Below are 19,089 nucleotides of genomic sequence, written 5' to 3' on the forward strand. Positions count from 1 at the left end.
AATAAGATAAAAGCATTTTTAATTATAACTTTATTAGCTTTTAAAATATTATTAATAAGTTAATAATTAAAGTTTTTTTTTTATAAAAAACTATTAATTTTTATAAGCGGCATAGAATTTCTTAATAACTTTATTAGCTTATTAATTCTTAAGCATTTTAATAGCTATTTTTCTTAAAGCTTTTAAAAGCTAAATTATCTTTACTTAATATATTTTATAAGGAATTATTTAAATAAATTATAATAACGCTATATTAATATTAATTTAAATAATATAAAACTAATTTTATATTAAAGATTTTTCTTAATTAAAAAGTAAATAAATAAATATTTCTTTTTTTTGCTTTAAAAAGAAATTATAGTTTTTTTATAAAAAAGCATTTAATTAATTAAGCATTAATTTTAATCCTTTATTAATTAAAAAAAACTTAAGTTAAATTTAAGCATTATATTTATTTTTATAATTCTTATTTATAATTAATTTTATTTCTTTTTTATAAGTAAGATTTTAATTAATTATGCTTTTAAGAATAATATTATTAAAAGAATAATTATTTATAAGATAAACTTTAATGCTTATTTATTTATAAAGAGTTTTAATTAAAAGTTAAATAGTTTTATTAATTAATTTAATAGTAATTAAAGTAAAAGAAATCTTATTAACTTATTTTTTAATATATATAGCTTTTTTTTATAAATAAATATTATAAATATAAGTTAGTATTTATTAACCTTTTTTTTTAACTTAATAAATTTTTTAAACTTTAGCTTAAAAGTTTTTTATAAATGCAAGAATTAAACTTTTTATATTTTTATTTAAAAAAATGCTTAAAACCTTTTTATCTTTTTTTATTTTAATATTAAAATAAATTAGCATAATTAATATATTAAATAATATTAAGTTTTAATTAAGGCTTAAAGAAAGTAAAAAAATGCTTTTAAAAGCTAATAAATACTTTTAAGAAATTTAAGCTTTTTTAAATAAAGCTACTTTAAAAGGCTTTTAATTTTTTTATTTTAAATTATATATTATCTTAATATTATTAAGAATAAAATAGGTATAAAATTATTCCTTTAAATATTTAAATATTAAGTTTATATTTAAAAAAAAGAATATTTTTAAAAAAATATAATATAAGGTATTAAAGGCTTTATTATTAATAATAAAGAATATAGCTTTAGTTTTATTTAAATTAATATAAATTTACTTTTTTATAACTTTAATTAAAAATAAGGAATCCTTATTATATATTATTAAGTTTATATTATTAAGTAAAGTATATAAAAGTTTATTATATTTATAATATAATAAGGGTAAGAAATTTATTTTAGCTTTAATATTTAAAAGAATAAGTTATAAAAAGTAATTATTTACTTTTATATAAATTATTAAGTAAGCTAAATTAAAATATCCTTAATTAACTATATTTATAATAAATATAATAATAAAGTTAACTTAATATTAAATAATTTATAATAAATTAATTAAAGTATTAACTTTAATATTATTTTTTAAAAGAGTAATTACATTAATTTTAAGAAATAGGTTTTTAATATAATCCTTAAAATATATTAACTTAAAAGGTACCTTTAATAAAATATATACCTTAGATTATATTATTAATAAGTGCTTAATTAAGGTTAAATTAATATTGCTAAGCGTTAAGATATTTATAGTATTTATTTTAATAATTATAATTAAAATTACTTAAGCTATTTTTTTTTTAAGTAATAAGGATTATTAAATATACTTTTTTAATTTTAAGTTTATTATACTTATTAAGTTTATTTTTATTATAAGAAACTTAGCGTTTTTTTTTTTAAATTTAATCTTAATTAATAAATAAATTTTTCTTTTCTCTTACCTTCTTTTTATTTCTTAATTATAATTTATTATTAATAATTTAAAATTAATTATTTTTTACTTTTTTAAAGTTTTTAAATTAAATATAATTAGCCTTTATAATTTTTATAACTTTATTTTAATCTTTAATATTCTTAGCTATATATTTTTTTTTAATTATAATAATATTTATTTAAAGAAGCTTATTATTGCTTATAATTATAAGTTTTTTTTTAATATAAATTATATAATTTATAAGATTTATAAGTATTAAAATTAAACTAACTTTCTTTTAATTATTAAGCTTTTAAATTACTTTTAAGGCTTTTAATAAGGCCTTTTCTTTAAATAAAAAATTTACCTTAATAAGCTTATAATATTTAATTATATAAGATAAATTAAATCTTTTTTTTTAAATAAAAACTTTAATTAGCTATAAATATATCTTTTTAAATTATAGCTATTTTAATTATAATATAATTAAATATAAATAAAGTTTAAATATTTTAAAAGGCTAACTTAAGCATTTTTAAATAAGTTAAGAAATATTAATAATTTCTTTAGCTTAAAAGTTATTAATAAACTATTTAAGAAAAGTTACTTAAGCTTATTATATTAATATGCATTATAATCTTAAAAAGTATAGCTATAATAAACTTTAAGTAACTTATTTTTTTTAAAGAAAAGCGCTAAAATTATAGCTTATACCTTATTATTATTAAAATTACTTTAATTAAGTTTTATTAAAAGCTATTAAATAAAATTTATAGCTTTTAATATAATTATTTTAAAATTACTTTATTATTTATTATAAAAAAAGCTTTAATATTTTATTAAAATAATTTAAATTTATTTTTAAACTTAATTAAATTAAGTTTTAACTTTATAAACTTTTTAATAAGTTTATTTATATTTTATAAATCTTAATTATATTTTTTAATAATATTAATATAATTAAATTTAAATAAAAATTATTAAGCTTATAGGTTTTTATTTTAAAGGTAATTTAAAAAATTAAAATTATTTTAACTTTCTTAAAGGAAATTTAACCTTTTTAAATTAAAAGAATTTTAATTAAAATTATTTTATATAAATAAATACTTATTTTATTTAAAATATTTAAGTTTTTAATTAATAACTTTTAATAAGGTATGCTTAAAGTTTAATTAAAAAATATTTTTTATTAACTTATAAGTAATTTCTTTCCTTATTAATTACTTTTTTAAATATAATAAAAGCGTTTTATAAAAGGGTTAAGTTATAATAAAAGAAATATTATTTATATTATTAAGTTTTTAATTATATTTTATAATTTTCTCTTTTTATATTTTTAAGTTATTATAAGAATTATTATAAATAATATCTTTAATAATTATAATTAAGTTTATATAATAAGTTTAATTATTAAATTTATAAAAGGTAAGAAACTTTTCCTTTTAATTTTTTTAAATAAATTATTTAATAATAATGCTTTTAATTATTCTTACTAAATTTAAAATAATATAATATTATTTAAGTAATTTTAAGATTTAATTATTTAAGTAAAAGAATTAATAAATAATAATTTTAAGATTATTTAAAACTTTAATAATATTAATTTTATTAAATGTTAAAGTATTTAAATTATAAATTATAAATAAAGCTACTTATAATAAAATTATTATATTAATAAAAAGTAAAACTTTTAAAATATTAATTTAAATTCTTAACCTATTATTAATAATAAACTATAGAGTTTAATTAAAGCAAGGTTAATGCTTTAATTAATAATAAGTAGAATTAAATTTCTCTTTTCCCTTAATAAATTTCTTAAAATTTCTTTTTTAATTTTAAATAAAAAAGAATAAATAGTTTTTAAGGTTTAAAGATATTCTTAAAATAAAAGTAAATTTAAAAAGGCTTTAAGCTTAAAAATATAATATATATATTATAATAATTCTTATTAAAATAATAATAAAATAAAGAAATTTAAAAATAATAATATTTTTAATTAAAGTAATTATTTTTAAGAAATTTATTTTTAATATTATTATAAAATACTTAAATTAAAGTTTAAAAAATAAAAATATTAATAAATATAATAAATAAAATAAATTTAATAAAAGGATATTTTATTAAAAGATAAAAATTATAAGGTTATAATAAAAAAAGCCCCTTAAATTTATATTTAATACTTTACTTATTAATATTATATTAAACCTTTAATAAATTAAATTTAAGTTTAATTAAAGCTTAAATAAAATTATACTTTAAGTTTAAGTTTTTTATATAATTTAATTAATATAAAAATATATAATATAATGCTATTTATTAAATTTATAAATAAGCAAGGTAAGCACCTTAATTTTATATTATAAACCCCTTTACTTTAAACTTAAGGTTATAATAATAATAATAAATATTAATTAAGAGTTTAAAGCACTTTTAATTAATATTAAGTAATATTTATAAAGTTTAAATTTATTATTTTAATCTTAAGTTTATATTATTATTATATTTTAAGCATAATCTTTAAAAAGAAACTTAAAATAAATTTAAAGCTTAATAATATATTAATATAAAATTAAGATAATATTTTATTTAAATATTAAAAGCATAAAAAGTACCTTAAAATTAAAAAATAATTTTAAAATATTTATAATATTATTATAAGTTTAATTATATTTAACATTTTTTTATAATAAATTAAAGATAAATATAAACTTTAATTAAAGCTTTAAGCTAATATATAAAATAATTTAGCAATATTTAATATAAAAATAAAAAGAAATAAAATTAATAAATAATTAGCTTATAACTAACTTTTTATTTTTCTTATTATTAATTAAAGATATATAAAATTAAAATTATATTTAAGCTAAATTATTAATAAAAATAAGCTACTTAAATAATAAAGAATAAATTTTACTAAATCCTCTTAAGAATAATTTAAGAAAGAGCTTTAATGTAATAAAGAGAAAAAATAAGAATAAAAGAGAATTAAAAAAAAGGAAAAGATAAATATTTTAAAAATTCTTAAAAATAAAAAAAGCTTAATTAAAATATTAAATATATAAAAAAAAAAAAAGTTGATTTCTTAAAAGAATGTTTAAAATAAGCATAAAAGCTAGCTTTTTATAGCCAGCTGAAATTTAACGCAATACCATTTCTTACATAATTCCCTGTACCTGCCAACAATATTTATATAATTTACTTAAATATTTTAATAATAATTTAAATATTAGCTTTAATCTTAAGCCCCTTATTTGTTATGGGCTGGCCTCAAACTCGCAGAATAAAGGTGCCCAAATAGAGTTAATATTCAGAGTATAAAGGAAAAGGTTCACTCCCCATCTGCACCCGCGCCAAAGCCTATTCTTATAGGGCCAAAGCCCGTTAACTAATTACTATAAGCATAAGCCTAAACCATAACATATCCCCTTTCCCTAGGTTAGAGCCGCAAAGAGGCCTTCCCAAGGGGTTAACTATATAACAAAAAATAAAAGAAGCATTACTTTAATTGCGAATTAAACATTGCCTTTTACCTAGCCATTTAATTAACCCACAGTGCTTTAACTACGCTATTAGGCCAGCCTATATTATATATATATTTTTATCCTTTTCATACCCTATAATCTAATATACTAACTAAAGCAAGCTAATAAGAAATGATTATTTAAGCGTAAATTAGCGGCTAAGCTAGCGGCATTCCTAAGATCCTTTAGTTTATACCTTTTACATAAGCTCCCTTACCTAAAGCCTTAAAGCCGCAAACTTATTATATAACCTATAATTAATTAACGTTTAATTGCAAACAATCTGCTCCATTAGCGAAAAGTTCTTAGGCCCTAAGAGTTTCATAACGTTAAACCAGCTAACACCAACTAACCCGCTTTAAGCTCAGGCCGGCACCAAGCTAACATTGCTTTAAGCCCTACCCTATAAAAAAAAATTTACATGCTAAAAATAACCTTAATTAAACGCCTCCCCCTCGCTAGGCCTAATTAATAATAGCTGCATATAAGTTCTTTTACAGCGGTTTAAGCAATTATACTTATAGTAATTAAGCTAGCCATAAGCATAATACTTAACTCCCCCTACCAAGATCGCCATAATATTAATATCCATTACTTTGCCATTCTAAGGTTAAGTATTATTCTTCGCTATTATAACGCTAAAAATGCCCTTATATCGCCATAAGGCAAAGCAGAATGCCTTAAATATCTTTAGCCACTTCTCGCAATCAAGTCTTAACTTTGCTAAAGCAGCAAGTTTATTAGCCATAAGTAGTATTCTGCAGTTATTTAGCTAAGCTTAGGCCTTAATTATATAAAAAAGCTAATTAAAGCAAGCAAAAAAATTTATTATTCCCTCCCCATAGCATTGCCATAGCATAACTAAGCTAAACCTAACATGCCTTTACTTAAAAGGATTCCTAAGCGCAAGGCAAACCCTCTTTAAAAAGCTCTTTAGCTGCCCCTTAAATATCTTCGTGAAACTAACATAAGGCAAAAATTAATCGCGGAAAGTTCCTAATCGGCTAAACATATAAAAAAACTAAGCCCCTTTAATGCCAATTACCTCCCTATTTACTACAAACTTAGCTCTTATCTCCACCAATTAAGTTACTAAACTTTTCCAAAATAAAAGCTCCTTAAGATAAGGAAGGGCTTAGCAAGCTGCCATTATTCCTTCCAGGTCTTATTATACTAGGTTTTATATAATTACATTATAGGTTCATAATGCAAGAGGACTTTAAATATATATTATAAGCTAGCCTTAAACTTGCAGAATAAAGGTGCCCAAATGGAGTTAATATTTAAAGTGCAGAAGAGAAGGTTTACTCCCCATCTATATCCATGCCAAAGCCTATTCTTATAGGGCCAAAGCCCGCTAATTAATCACTATAGGCACAAGCCCAAACCATAACATTATTATATATATAGATAATAATGGGGCTGAGAAATTAGCTAAAAATACCTTATTTTATAAAAGAACTAAACATATAAATATTGCATATTATTATATAAGAGAAGCAATAGAAAATAATAAAGTAATATTAAAATATATAAATTTTAAGCAGAATTTAGCAAACTGGCTTACAAAACTAATAAATAAATTACATTATAAAGAGTTTAAAGAAAAGTGTAGTTTAATAGAAAAATAATATAAAAATATTAAGCTAGAAAATAAAGAGATTTTCCACCTATATTATAATGCGCGTAAAATAAATTAAGGTATTTACTCTTTAATAACTAGGGTTAAGATTTTTTCCTCCATTTATAAAATATATAAATAAATAAAGCGGACTTAATTATATATATATATAATATTACCCTAAATACTGGAGGTTTTCCCTTAAAAGAAATAACTAAAATAATAAAGGTTTTTCCTGAAAAATAAGCATTACTTATACGGCCTATATATACCATATATATACATAGTTACAATATACTTACAATATACCTACATTGCGTTTATATACGTTTAATTCTATACAGAAAACGTATCTCCGTAGTGTATATAATATAAATAAAATGACGTGTGACTTTAATGTGTAAAAATGCCGTGATATACCGTAGCCATTATAAAATAACTAGTAAATCCCATATAAAACCATAATCTAATATGTAATACCCTACTGGCTATAAGTTTAAGTTTAAGTGATAGCAAATTTTTGGGTTTTTTGCCTAAATATATAAATACTTAATAAGTAAGTTTTTCCCCTTTTATAAGGTTTTCTTACTATATAACTAAATATTCCTCTTTTATAAACTAAATCCCTTATATATAAAATAAAATAAATAAAAGGGAATTAGTTTAAGGGGGGCTGTTGGAATATTCTAGATATCTAGGCTATTATTAATATGGGATATCCTTTTCCCCATACGTTTGCCACTGTATGGAGGATAATAACTATAAATAAGGGCCTTCCCTCCCGTTGAATAGACGTCAGCTAGCCTAATAGACTAAGCATCCAACGCTATTATTTGACATCGGCTGGGTAATTAGGCGTCGTCGAGATGATTGTAGACAGGAGTCAGTTTGAACATCGGTGAGGCGTACGTGGATTACAGACGCTTTGCCAAATCCGACAACCCCAAATGGTGGGTAGGTACACTGAAACTCCGCGAGGCCATGATCATATGCACAACGCTGACTGGCTCAGCTTGCTTTTCGTTGCAATCTCCAGTTTGATGCAACAGCGGGAAGGCACTAGAGATAGAACGATTTCACATACGAAGGTCATCCAAGGCCTTTCATCCCAATCTGCTGTGGCTGTTGTATGCAGGGTGAGCACCCAAAACCTCTGACTAGGACATGTAGTTAGTATCTTGGGTCTGAGCTGAGCTCACATTTGCTCGAATGCCGTAAGCCACCAAGTCACCACTACGTAGAAACTGAGAGGATCTTTTTGTATTGATCCGTCGTCAAGTCTGCTTGCCTGAGGCTCAGAGTCACGTAAGAGTATTGGTCTTCCGGATTGACGGAAATGAGCTTTGCGATATTCTTTTGGTAAGTATCCAAGTGAAGAAGTCTCGTAGGCTTGGCACATGGACGCCTGTACCGTCGACAGAACCGACGCCCTGGACCTAGGCATAAGTCGACCCAGTCTTTGATGAGCGGATGGCGACTATCCGGTTCTGCAACGGGAACTACGCGATTTTGGAGAAGGGAAGCTATTGTAAATAGATGTGTGAGAACCAGGCCACACATTTATTTGATTAGCAAGGTGGTATAGTGAAATGATTTGCTTACCACTTTTATCAGTCAGCGAATACAGGAACTTATGCACAGGCATGGCATCTCTGACGCGGAGAATCCTATACGAGGGTCGGTCATCATATTGAAATCCGAACGCGATTGGCTTGTCGTGATCTGATTTCCACTTGTCAGGCTCGTCCAAAGCCTGAGCAGTCCATCTATTGTAGACTTTAGTGCACAGTTGAGACCCTGCCCCCGCGGATCGCCGCAGGCTGTCGATAGACGGATGGTGCTCGTACAGCCTGGGGCCCCACGGCGCGAAGCAACCAGCACCGAGCTCCTTCCAAAACTTCTTGAGGCCGAATATCGCCCGAAAATTTAAACATAGACTAGTATCGCGGATGAATCGCTCAACATCCTCCGGCGAGTATTGCCGGACGAGAACCGAGCTCGACCGAGTGGTCGGTGCTAGCTCGGAACAAGCGAGCTGTGACGGGCTGGTAGAGGTCATGGAGTCGGCGTGAGGCTTTTCACAGTGGTAGGATTATAAAGAGGCATAGTTATGGAACAGGATCAAGGTTGGGCAGAGTATTATCTCAAGCACTTCTGCCTGCGAGGATGAGTGGACCTTGCCGTGACTTTGTAAGTGGACAACATAAAACTCCACTTTCACCTATATTATCGCCTAGCGGTGCTTTCAAATTGCCTCATCATACCAGCTGGCCGTTTCAAGGACCATTACTGAGCGGAGGGAGGAGCTGTCCTGGAGCGAAGCGGGAGAGCAGCCATGAGCGGATCGTTCAATTACTCTACAATACGATAGGCCGAACAAAAGTCTCGTGCGGGGACATATATCTTCGCATATACAGTACGTACTGGATGTACTGTACGTCTTCATCCGAGCGACTTCACGTAGAAGTTGCCGCAGGGTGTTCAGGGAGGAGCGGCCCTCTTGAAACAAGTCCTCTGCGTATCCCTCAACTTTTGCAATATTCAACCACGCATTTGTCGTTGAAGGACAAAGCTGAGTCGTTATATAGTTTTACCTGGCTGGAGATCAAACTTATTCAAGAATCACCTTAGCATCTTCAGCCATCGTATTCACACCCTTTCTGGACGCTGAGAAGTGAAAACGCCACTTGTGACCTAGGTCGCCTCTGCTAACAATCTGCACTGGAACTTCATCCTTGGGAGTTGGCATGGACGATGTCATGGGAATGTCCTTCCGAGGCTCTGTCCACTTGCCATCTCGTGTGGCAGGTTTGAGATCAAAGCGGAGCAATAGCAGAGCAGCAAAGGACATGACTTCAGTGCTGACAAAATGTCGTCCCGGGCAGAGCACTGTCCCCCATCCAAAGGCTCGGAAGGCAACAGGGTTTGTTCGCTTCCTGCCAGGCTCCCGAAGAAACCGGCGATGGTCAAATTCGTTCACATCCGGGCCCCACAGTGACGCCTCGGTGTGCTGGACTGGGGTGACGGTCATGACGGTAGCACCCTTCTTCAAGAGGTATTGGTCGGCGAACATGGTGTCACTCATGACCACCCTAGCAGCGATCCCAATATGCGAGTATCGCAGCATCTCCTGCCACGTTGAGAGGAGAACAGGGCACGAAGACTTGACCTTGGCCAGGTCGACGGTGGACACGCCATCCTTGTCCACTTCGACGAGCTGCTCGACCTCCTTCCGGCAGTCGTTGAGAACCACCGGGTCGGAGAAGATGTGATATACCATCCAGAACGCGCTCGCCACGCTGTTGGTCAGGGATGCGACCATCTGACCGATCTCAGTGGCGGCTACGTCTCTGCCCCGCAGACCATGGCCTGTGTTGTGATTGTAGCGGCATTGTACGAGGAGGGATCCCTCGTGGTGACCGTTGGCGGCGAAGTATTTCTCAAAGGCCGGAATGAGAAGGCGCTCTCGTGCGTGTAGACTGTTACGCGCAAGGAGGTTTGGCCACGCTTTGAGCATATGGACCATGATGCCCGGTTCGAAGTCGCTAGGTTACAACTAGATCAGCAAGCGTCTCGACAAGCGCTGGGATCTGACCGGGGGTGGACACTAAGGGACGTGGACCTACTACCATGCTTTCTCGAGAACAGGGTCTCTAAAGGGGTTCTTTGGTCCGTAGATAGACTCGGTCGTGGCCATAAAGAGCTCTCTACGGACCCAAGAGAAGAGCTCTACTGACGCTGGGCCCTTGGCGGCAAGGGCCCCCAGAGAGTCCGTAATGTACCGAATCGCCGCGCTGTTGATTGCGTCGAGTCCGGCGCCCGGGGCCATAGCTGGCTGAATGGAAGGGACAAAGGTCGACAGGTAAGAGCCGTCCTCGAGCATCTGATCTGAGCCGATGATGGCGTTTCCGGCCGGCCCGACGCCCATCACCGTCGCAGCCGCCTGTGCCTCGACAGGGGCGAACGCGATGGTCTTGATCTGGCGTTGCAGCGTAGGGATCAGGGATACGGAATTCACGACGTATATCCGCTGACCTGGCATGCGGAGAGTGTATATTGGGAGACCATGCTTGTTTCTGCATGCTGTGAGCTTCTAATAGTAGGCATCATGAGTGGACAACAGTGCTGCTGCCATTGGGTTGTAAACGGGAAGTGACCGGCCTTTGTTTTACAAAGAAGTTCTGCTTGCCCGGAATAAGACCAAGCAGTGGACTGATAAACGGTATGGAGGTCTCGACCGCAGGCGGCTCTTTTGCATCGTGGGTGAAGTGAAGGAGCGCGAAAAGAAACATATAAGCCGCAGCCGGACTTCCAAGGCACAATGCGAGTGTAGAGGTCATTTTTCCGTACCTCTGATCCTCTCCCAGCTGGCTTTCATAGGCCAAATTAATGGCGATCGAGTGAAATGTGAAACGAGCTGGCTGTATTGTGCCCGAATAAAAGACTCAAGACCAGTTGGTGTCTCTGGGCAGCACGTAACTGCCTGTAGTAACTATGTCAAAGCTTCTGCAAAAATTCCGGAGAGGGCGTATGACGAGCTCGCGGAGTTTGGTAATACGGAATTGATGGGTCTCGGATATCAGGGGCTGCAGTTCAGCTACGAAAGCTTCCTCCAAGGGACTGCGTTCCTTCTGGTCAGACTTTGACCCGCTTGCTGTGCCACTGGCTAAACAGTCGGCTGGTGTGTTGGTTCTGGGGGTTCAAATATTCCTGCACCACCTAATCTTTCTTGTCTGCTTACGGCTAGAGGACGTTACACCGCAGCTAACGTTTTATGCCTAGACTTCCTGAACTCCTTGCTAAACTCCTTAGCTGATATCCCCACGTCCGGAGCAATCTGACGGAAGCACCACTCTAGGTTCCTGGGTACGAGGCATCCAACAATGGAAGGATGTTAGTTCGTCAATGAACCTATGCATCAGGGGTGTCTGTATCCAATCCGCCACGCTACTTATCCGGTTGTCCCACGATATTCATATTCTGTGAGGCTCAGAATAGTAGTCATCCATTGGACACTGCATTGCTTGGAAGCTGATTTCTACAGGGTTGGACTCGACCGGCCCGACAGACCCCTTCGTCGCCCACGCTGGATTAGATGATGAGTTTGAGGATTCCGGGGAATGAATTCTTGGTACTGCTCGGCCCCAGGAGGGTTATAGCAGTGCAATCCTAACAGGGCATTGCAGAGTGGTTGGCTCCCAGGCACAGACTAAATCATGCAGTTGGTTGGCCTTGGCTAGCAAACCGTCAACATTTGCCGTTGGGCCTAATTATCCACAAACGTGTAACACTACCTCAGTGGTGGGGGCCGTGGCATTCAAGTTATTATCTTGTATGGGCGTGGCAACCCTGATTTGAAAGCAGACTACGTGGAGGGGCTTCTCAATTGCTTGTCGATGCCCAGGTGAGAACTCAGGACTCAAGAGATTGAAGACTTTGGAGATGAGGCTCACTTCAGCCTGAAAATTGCCGCCAAGCTGATTCGTACACAGACGCCTCGGTGTGGAATTTCAACGATTGAAGACCTACCATCACTGAACGATACGGGCACGCTATCCCACTTGGTGCCGCTCGCTTTCTAATTCCAAGGTAACACATCTCGCTGTGATCAATTTATACCTCACGTGTGAATTCTTTTGATCGTGTTCCGCAAGCACGGATGGGAATCGGTGATGATGGATTTCGTAGCCGCATGCGAGTGTAGAACCCTTTGCAAGGTGCTAGCAGTTAGTTGCGTTGTAGCGCGCTTCCGGCAATTTGCCTCTAGATATGCAAGTCGAAGACAATTCCATCGTTGAGCCCACTAATACCCTCCAGCGTTAGGTTTACTTTTCTTTCTCACTGCATAGCTCGAGTACGACGACCTCTTGCATACTCGCGTATTGAAGTAGGAAGACGCTTCGCTTCCGGAAACCCACGAGCCAATCCTCTCACGTTCCACCAGCCCATCATAACCGGAACCTTCAATCATACTTGTAGTGGCTGAAAGAGTAAGAGCATCCTCGTCGGCCAGATACACCTTGAACTCAGCAGCGACGGGACGCGCCAGCGCCAGGTAAGTCAAGTCGGAATCGATCAAGCCCTTTCCGATGATGCTCAAAGGACGCTTCGGATCATGGCAATGCTCTCTTGCGATCAGAATGATCCTGTCTATGCTCAAGTAGCGACCTATCGCGGTGAGTTGTGAGTCGAGTTGAAAGACAGGGCGCCCTCGAGAATGCATCAGACACCAATCACCCGGCTGGGCCGTTGACGGGAGAAACACATCGTCCAGCTTCGCATCCTCGGATGCTTGATCATCAGGCCGAGGTCGGATGTTGTTGTCCCAGGTCCGGATGCTCACATTCCTGCTTTCTGCGAGTCCTGGAAAAGGAAGAGATGCTCCCTCAAATGCCCACTGGCTGCCTTCCTTAACAAGACGACAACCCCAAAATGCATCATGTTGCTGAGACCCCTCTGCAAACGGCAATTCCTTGGGGTTTCCTGAATCCATGTGCATATCCAGGGGACTCCACAAAGCACGACGTCTTATTTGTTCAGCAAGTTGCTCCGAAGGCTGAGCCCCCAGCCCAAGGTTCCGAGCAACACAGTCGGCTGCGTCGTACCAACGGCCGTCCCAGCCACCTGGCTTCTTCCTGATAACTGCCATGGCTCGCATTGCAAGATGAAAAGGATCTCGGCCATAGTCCACAGAGATCGCTTCACCGTCAGGCCATCTCACCATAGAGAGGGTTCCATACACTTTGTCTCTGATGTCTCCGCACTCCTGATATCTGATCTTCCACATGAGAGAGCCAAGGCTTCTTTTCTGAGGGTCTGGCGAGGAGCCTGCACCCAGCAGCCAAAGAAAATATCTGGTCCATCCACAGCTGTAACGACGCAGCTGTTGTTCTGATGTCCGAGGGTGGAACATCCTCCACGCGCAATCAACAGGCTTGATCGTCCAGAAAGAGGACAGAAAAACGCTCACTTGAGCCAGTCCAAAAATGGTACTCATAGGAACACATGCTGATCCGCAGCAGACGCTGACGCTTCTGCCCAAGAACAGTTCCTGGTATATCCACGTGCGTTGGAAGTAAGCGGTCCCGAGGAGACACTCCAGCGCCTTGCAGAGACGGATGACTGTGCATCTTGGCATGCTCAAGAGGAAGAACTTTACCATTCGGTACCACTCGCGATCCGACGCCCGTGCAATGTCAACCTGGAACTCGTCCCGCGGCGCCCAGTGCCCCCCGATCTTCCCCAGCTGTCTGGACCGGGACTGCAGCTTGCGGAACAGAAATTGGCTGTCGGTGCCCTCGACGGGCGCCCCAAGGGATGCCAGCACTTTCTCGGCGCGACGGTAGATGCGCCCCATCGAGGCCACCTGTGCCTCCTTCTCTGGCTTGTTCAGCTGGTCGATGCAGACCGCGTCGCACCAGTAGAAGCTATGGTCAGGTGTTTCCCTGCCCGTGAAACGAGACCAGAGGCCGGTAGTACTCAGTTTGGCTTCACAGAGTGCGACCTCGCAGTTCTGCGTCACCCTCATGAGGCGGCCATTGATGCGCAAGCGGGCGGTCCGGGCCGGATCGCCCCAGCTGTAGGAGATGGCAGAAAACGCCGGGCTTTCGTCGATGCGGCAGGTGATTAATTCGCATTCTAGCGTGAGCGGGTCGTCTTTTTCGTCGATGAACCTTATTTTCATCAGTCTGATAAAGCTTGAAGCATCCGGGAGAGGCTTGTGCTGGTATTCCGGGCTTGGAGTGAGGTCCGCTTTGTTATCCATAGCGCCCATGTGGGGAGAAGCAGGGCAGAACTGCTGTAAAAACCGCTTCGCGGAACGATTCCCGAATCCCCCCTTTTTAAGGGATCAGCACACTTGGGTTGCGTATCAGCCCCTGTCCCTGACGAAGCTTCGCTTGAGCCCTGTGGAGAATGCTGTGAAGCATGTGATTCGTTGATCTCCCTGATTTTGAGGGTTGTGGGTCTACCATTCTAACGGTCTACAGGGATTCTAGCACAGATCTGATGTCGAATGAGTTTATCGTTATTGGTTCGAGCTGGATATGCCCGAGCACTTTGTCTTGTCCACATATGCGCACAGTTCCAGCAGCCGCCCTTTGCGTGTTCTACGTGCACATGCTAATACACAGTCATTGGAAACAAATTCGAATTGGCTGCGGGGGGCACGATTGTTTCAGGAGATCCCACCGACACATAGCCGGGTCTCGAGCATAACTCGAGCATACGGAAGATCATTTGGTAACAAAAGAAGCTGTGGAGTGCCTGCGACGCTCATGATTCCTGGAACCCGTTCGCAATATTACGACCTCAGAAGCGAGTCTTGAAGTATGGGAACAGCGTCGCCGCAGCATTCTTGCCACAAGATGTTGTGTCGTTGTTGGAGGATGGGTTGAATTAACAATGGTCGTCTACATTGTCTTCAACACATTGGCCATATGTGCCATTCACTGGCTTGATAGGATACTAAAGGGCACTAAAGGAAAGCGAACTTGAAGCATAAAAAGGAAACGAGCGGGACAACTGCTATTGCAATTATGTAGCCTCTACAAATATGAGCACTGTCGCTGTGCTAAGTAATGCAGATCTAACCACCGCCCCTTCCCCGGGACCACTTCGTAGTCGTTATCGCTGTCGCTGTCGCTGTCGCTGTCGCTGTCGCTGTCGTTGTCGGTTTTGAACGATGTGGGGCTGGGGCTCAGCCCACCTAGGTAGGGCTGGATCGGTTTTGCAAGACGAATGACATCTTCAAGGATTGTCAGCTGTGGCTAATGGCTTACATCGATCCCTGGCTGAAGCCTGCCATGACTGACGACTGTATCTTGGCACTTGATTAACACGGATGCAATGTAATGACGGGATGGTCTTGGACACGCAGAATGGGTCTGTGTCGCGCGTCCATGCTTTACATATATAAATGGAGGATGTCGGTTTGGCTTTGGCGGATTTTTAAACGCAAAGCCATCATCCGCAAGGCTGAAAGTGAGAAACTCAGACGTCTTAGAAACCACATACCATCACAGAAAGGCCCCCCATCCTCACACATCATGTTTTCCTCCTCCGTCCTCTTTGTGGTCACACTTCCTCTCGCCATTGGGTTCCCTCATATGGCATCGGTAATCTCGCACCGATCGGAGCCTGCGGAATTCCCTGCGGCCAACTTCAAACGCACCTTGTAGTGGACTGACAGAGAAGCATTTTAACTGGAAAGCCCCCGGCAAGGGAGATGGTATGCATCCCTCCAAATGTCCTTGAGTCTCATGCATCACTCTCTTTTCTCCCTCTCTTATAACAAGATGTTAGTTCGTGCTCCTTGCCCGGTAATGAACACACTCGCAAACCACGACTTCGTGCCGCACAATGGTCGCAATGTAACAATGCCAGTCTCTGTTCAGGCCTGTCTTGATGCTTTCAATATCAGCGCGGCATTCTGTATCGACGCCTTCGGTACTGGCATAGCTGCATCTAATCCCGTACCGAATTCTACGGTCAGTAATGCACATTCAATGACAAGCACTATGCTCATTTGTGCTGTGGTGACACCATGTCGAAGGTCTGAAATTAATACAGCTCCGCAATATTTAGTTCTTCGACCTCGATATGCTTCACAATACCCACGGTGTCATCGAACACGATGGTAGCCTGTCCAGACGGGACGCCGTTTTCAACCCGACCAATCGATTCGATGAAGGAACTTGCAACAACCTTGTCAGTTATTTTGGCAATTCGACAGCCATCGACATTGCTACAATGGCCAATGCACGAGCCCGTCACGCATTTGACATGAGCCTGGTTAACCCCGGCTTCAACATCACCGAGGCTCTGTTCCAGTCATTGTAGGGGAAAATGCAATGATGATGGCTATCTGGGGTCACCCTGAAAGGCCCATTGCGAATAGAGCGTTCTATGAGTACTTCTTCCGTAAGTCGGCTTCACCCTATTCTTGTGCATTTGCTCAGTCATGTAAGGGAATGAACTATTCCGGTTGAGCTCGGCTGGAGGCCAAGTGACGTCGAGATCGACACAACCATCGGCTCGATTGTTCAGGACTTGATCGCGCAGAGTCCCCTTGATGGGCCCTTGACCTTTACTCCCTCAAATGGGACCAATTAAAGCAAATCAATCTGATGGCATCCTTCCACTTGAATTTAATTAGCACGGTTTCTTGTATATTACTCTTTCTCAAAGTGCACAATAGAGCCGGATTCGGGGGCCTCAGCGTTTACACTTGTGTAATTACTAGAGTAAACGAAAGTTGAGCTTTCAGGCATTGAATTCGATATCAACTAGATGACAGCCCAGCCCTCGGCATACAAGCGCACAAAAACGGTGGAAATGACCATGAACACTCTATCAAACGGCCAGCTCACACAATCTCATTGCTGAGCAGCAGCCTGGCTGCCCTATTCTCCCGGAGCCACAGTCTTATTAGTTGCTTCTCCCACAACACCAGCCGTCGCGTTTGCTCTGTGGAGGAAATAGAAGGCCACCCTGAATTGGAGGAAAGAGGTTGGAAACCGTGCTTATTTAAATTTTGAAGATATGGGAGTTTTGCTTTTGAGCACACAACAAGACTCCTCCCGACAAATACACTTTTGAATGAAGCCCGTATCCTGAGGTGAAGGTAAAAGTGCCACATTCCATTCCGCAATCCTCGCCCGCCTCCCCCAGAGAGAACTCCTTCATCTTACCACACTATCGATTCTACCTCCGCACCCGGGGTCTTGCGCTTCTGTTTTACTTGCGCAGCACGTGGAACTCCTCAGGAATATCTTCGGGACCAACTCCAGAGCCAGCAATAGCAAGCTGAGTGAGAAGACCAGTTAGCACAGGATTTCGACAAAATCTCATAGTTTCGACGTGATGCCGGTTCTAGCTGGCAGGTGGACGAAAATATGGAATAGAGTACTCACCAGTTCCTCAACCTTAGCATCATCCAAGCCGACAATGTCATACTGTGTAGTACCATCCGCAAGAACCACCGTATCGGGCTTGACCTCCCCCTCGCAGACAGTATTCTCAGCACGCTTGCGGCCGGCAAACCAGTAGAACGTGCCTGTGTAGTTGGGCCGAGAGTTGACACTCATGCACACCCAGTTCTGGCCCCGGAGCTCAGCCAGCCACTTGGGCGACCCGCAGCCACCGTTGGAGAAGCCCTGGGCGTTGATGTTCCAGTTTGTCGGGACGCCGCGGTAGGCAACGGTGGGGGAGTTGCCGGTGCAGCAGAAGTTAGGGTTGATGTTGGTGCAAACGGCGGCGGCGCCAGAGCAGTCATTGGAGTTGTGGAAGTAGGCGTCGATCGCGGAGACGGAGGCAACGAGGCCTAGGAGGACAGCGGTGATCTGCATGTTGGGCTGGGGGTAGGTGGGTTGAAACTGTTGGGATGATGAGGAAGATGTGGATGGAAGTGATGAGGGTGAAGAGCCAGACCTGATATCAGGAGAAGATGCCCATTTATATAATTATCAACTCGAGGCTCGGTCTCGAGGCTCGCACTCGCAGTCTTGGAAGTTTGGTGTTATTGACTCTCAGGGAGCATTGCCTGCTGCACAGGCACAGCCGATGCCGTCGTGCTTCGTTTACCGACATGATGCTTGCATGCGCTTTATTCACATGAACCGAAAATGCTACCTGCCAGTTAGAGCTTTTCGAAATGCTCAAAGAGGTAAGAGTGAGGCTGGGCATAGTACATCTCCGCGACAACCTTACAGCAAGCCGTTATAGTGGGAATTCCAGGCAGCAAGATGCCCGACCTCCGAGGCTCGGGTCCTCCCAGCTACGCTTACCTAGTTGCAACTAGGGCTGACATTTCATGACATTTGTTTGTTTACTTTTTTTTGGAAGCCTACGACACAATTTAAGGAAGGTTCCCTAGAATGAGAAGAGACTAGAGTAGGAGCACGATGAGACGGGACTAGGGTAAGAGTAGGATGACACGAGACTAGAGTAAGAGCAAGCCAAGAAGTTCCAAGACCAGTAGACTAGTTGAATCTCACGTTGGATCTGGCTAGAAACTTCCCCCGGCCTGTACCAAAAACTCGCCACGAGTCAATTGTGTGAAGAAGTCCATGACAACTTATTCAAACAATTCCAGAGAGCAGCAAGAGCCAC

At 38.1% G+C, this 19,089-nt stretch overlaps 5 protein-coding genes across 5 annotated transcripts; 1 reads left to right on the forward strand and 4 right to left on the reverse strand.

Moving 5' to 3' along the window:
- Nucleotides 1-8,576: 8,576 nt before the first annotated feature.
- On the reverse strand, nucleotides 8,577-9,037 carry INS49_014577 (uncharacterized protein; the record flags this gene model as incomplete). Its single annotated transcript, XM_043175267.1, has 2 exons — nucleotides 8,577-8,582; nucleotides 8,636-9,037. 2 exons carry the CDS (start codon nucleotides 9,035-9,037, stop codon nucleotides 8,577-8,579), a joined length of 408 nt encoding a protein of 135 aa, XP_043020224.1.
- A 552-nt stretch (nucleotides 9,038-9,589) lies between these two features.
- INS49_014578 (uncharacterized protein) lies at nucleotides 9,590-11,020 on the reverse strand (the record flags this gene model as incomplete). Its single annotated transcript, XM_043175268.1, has 2 exons — nucleotides 9,590-10,457; nucleotides 10,662-11,020. The coding sequence occupies 2 exons, from the start codon at nucleotides 11,018-11,020 to the stop codon at nucleotides 9,590-9,592; spliced, it is 1,227 nt and encodes a 408-aa protein (XP_043020225.1).
- A 1,783-nt stretch (nucleotides 11,021-12,803) lies between these two features.
- Nucleotides 12,804-14,752, reverse strand: INS49_014579 (uncharacterized protein; the record flags this gene model as incomplete). Its single annotated transcript, XM_043175269.1, has 3 exons — nucleotides 12,804-12,844; nucleotides 12,913-13,084; nucleotides 13,949-14,752. 3 exons carry the CDS (start codon nucleotides 14,750-14,752, stop codon nucleotides 12,804-12,806), a joined length of 1,017 nt encoding a protein of 338 aa, XP_043020226.1.
- Nucleotides 14,753-16,355: 1,603 nt separating this feature from the next.
- INS49_014580 (uncharacterized protein) lies at nucleotides 16,356-16,818 on the forward strand (the record flags this gene model as incomplete). The annotated part of the gene is made up of 2 exons (XM_043175270.1): nucleotides 16,356-16,466; nucleotides 16,564-16,818. 2 exons carry the CDS (start codon nucleotides 16,356-16,358, stop codon nucleotides 16,816-16,818), a joined length of 366 nt encoding a protein of 121 aa, XP_043020227.1.
- Nucleotides 16,819-17,715: 897 nt separating this feature from the next.
- INS49_014581 (uncharacterized protein) lies at nucleotides 17,716-18,326 on the reverse strand (the record flags this gene model as incomplete). The annotated part of the gene is made up of 2 exons (XM_043175271.1): nucleotides 17,716-17,784; nucleotides 17,892-18,326. The coding sequence occupies 2 exons, from the start codon at nucleotides 18,324-18,326 to the stop codon at nucleotides 17,716-17,718; spliced, it is 504 nt and encodes a 167-aa protein (XP_043020228.1).
- Nucleotides 18,327-19,089: the final 763 nt, after the last annotated feature.

This window comes from Diaporthe citri (genome assembly GCF_014595645.1).
Source record: "Diaporthe citri strain NFHF-8-4 chromosome Unknown scaffold_8, whole genome shotgun sequence".
NCBI lineage: Eukaryota > Fungi > Ascomycota > Sordariomycetes > Diaporthales > Diaporthaceae > Diaporthe > Diaporthe citri.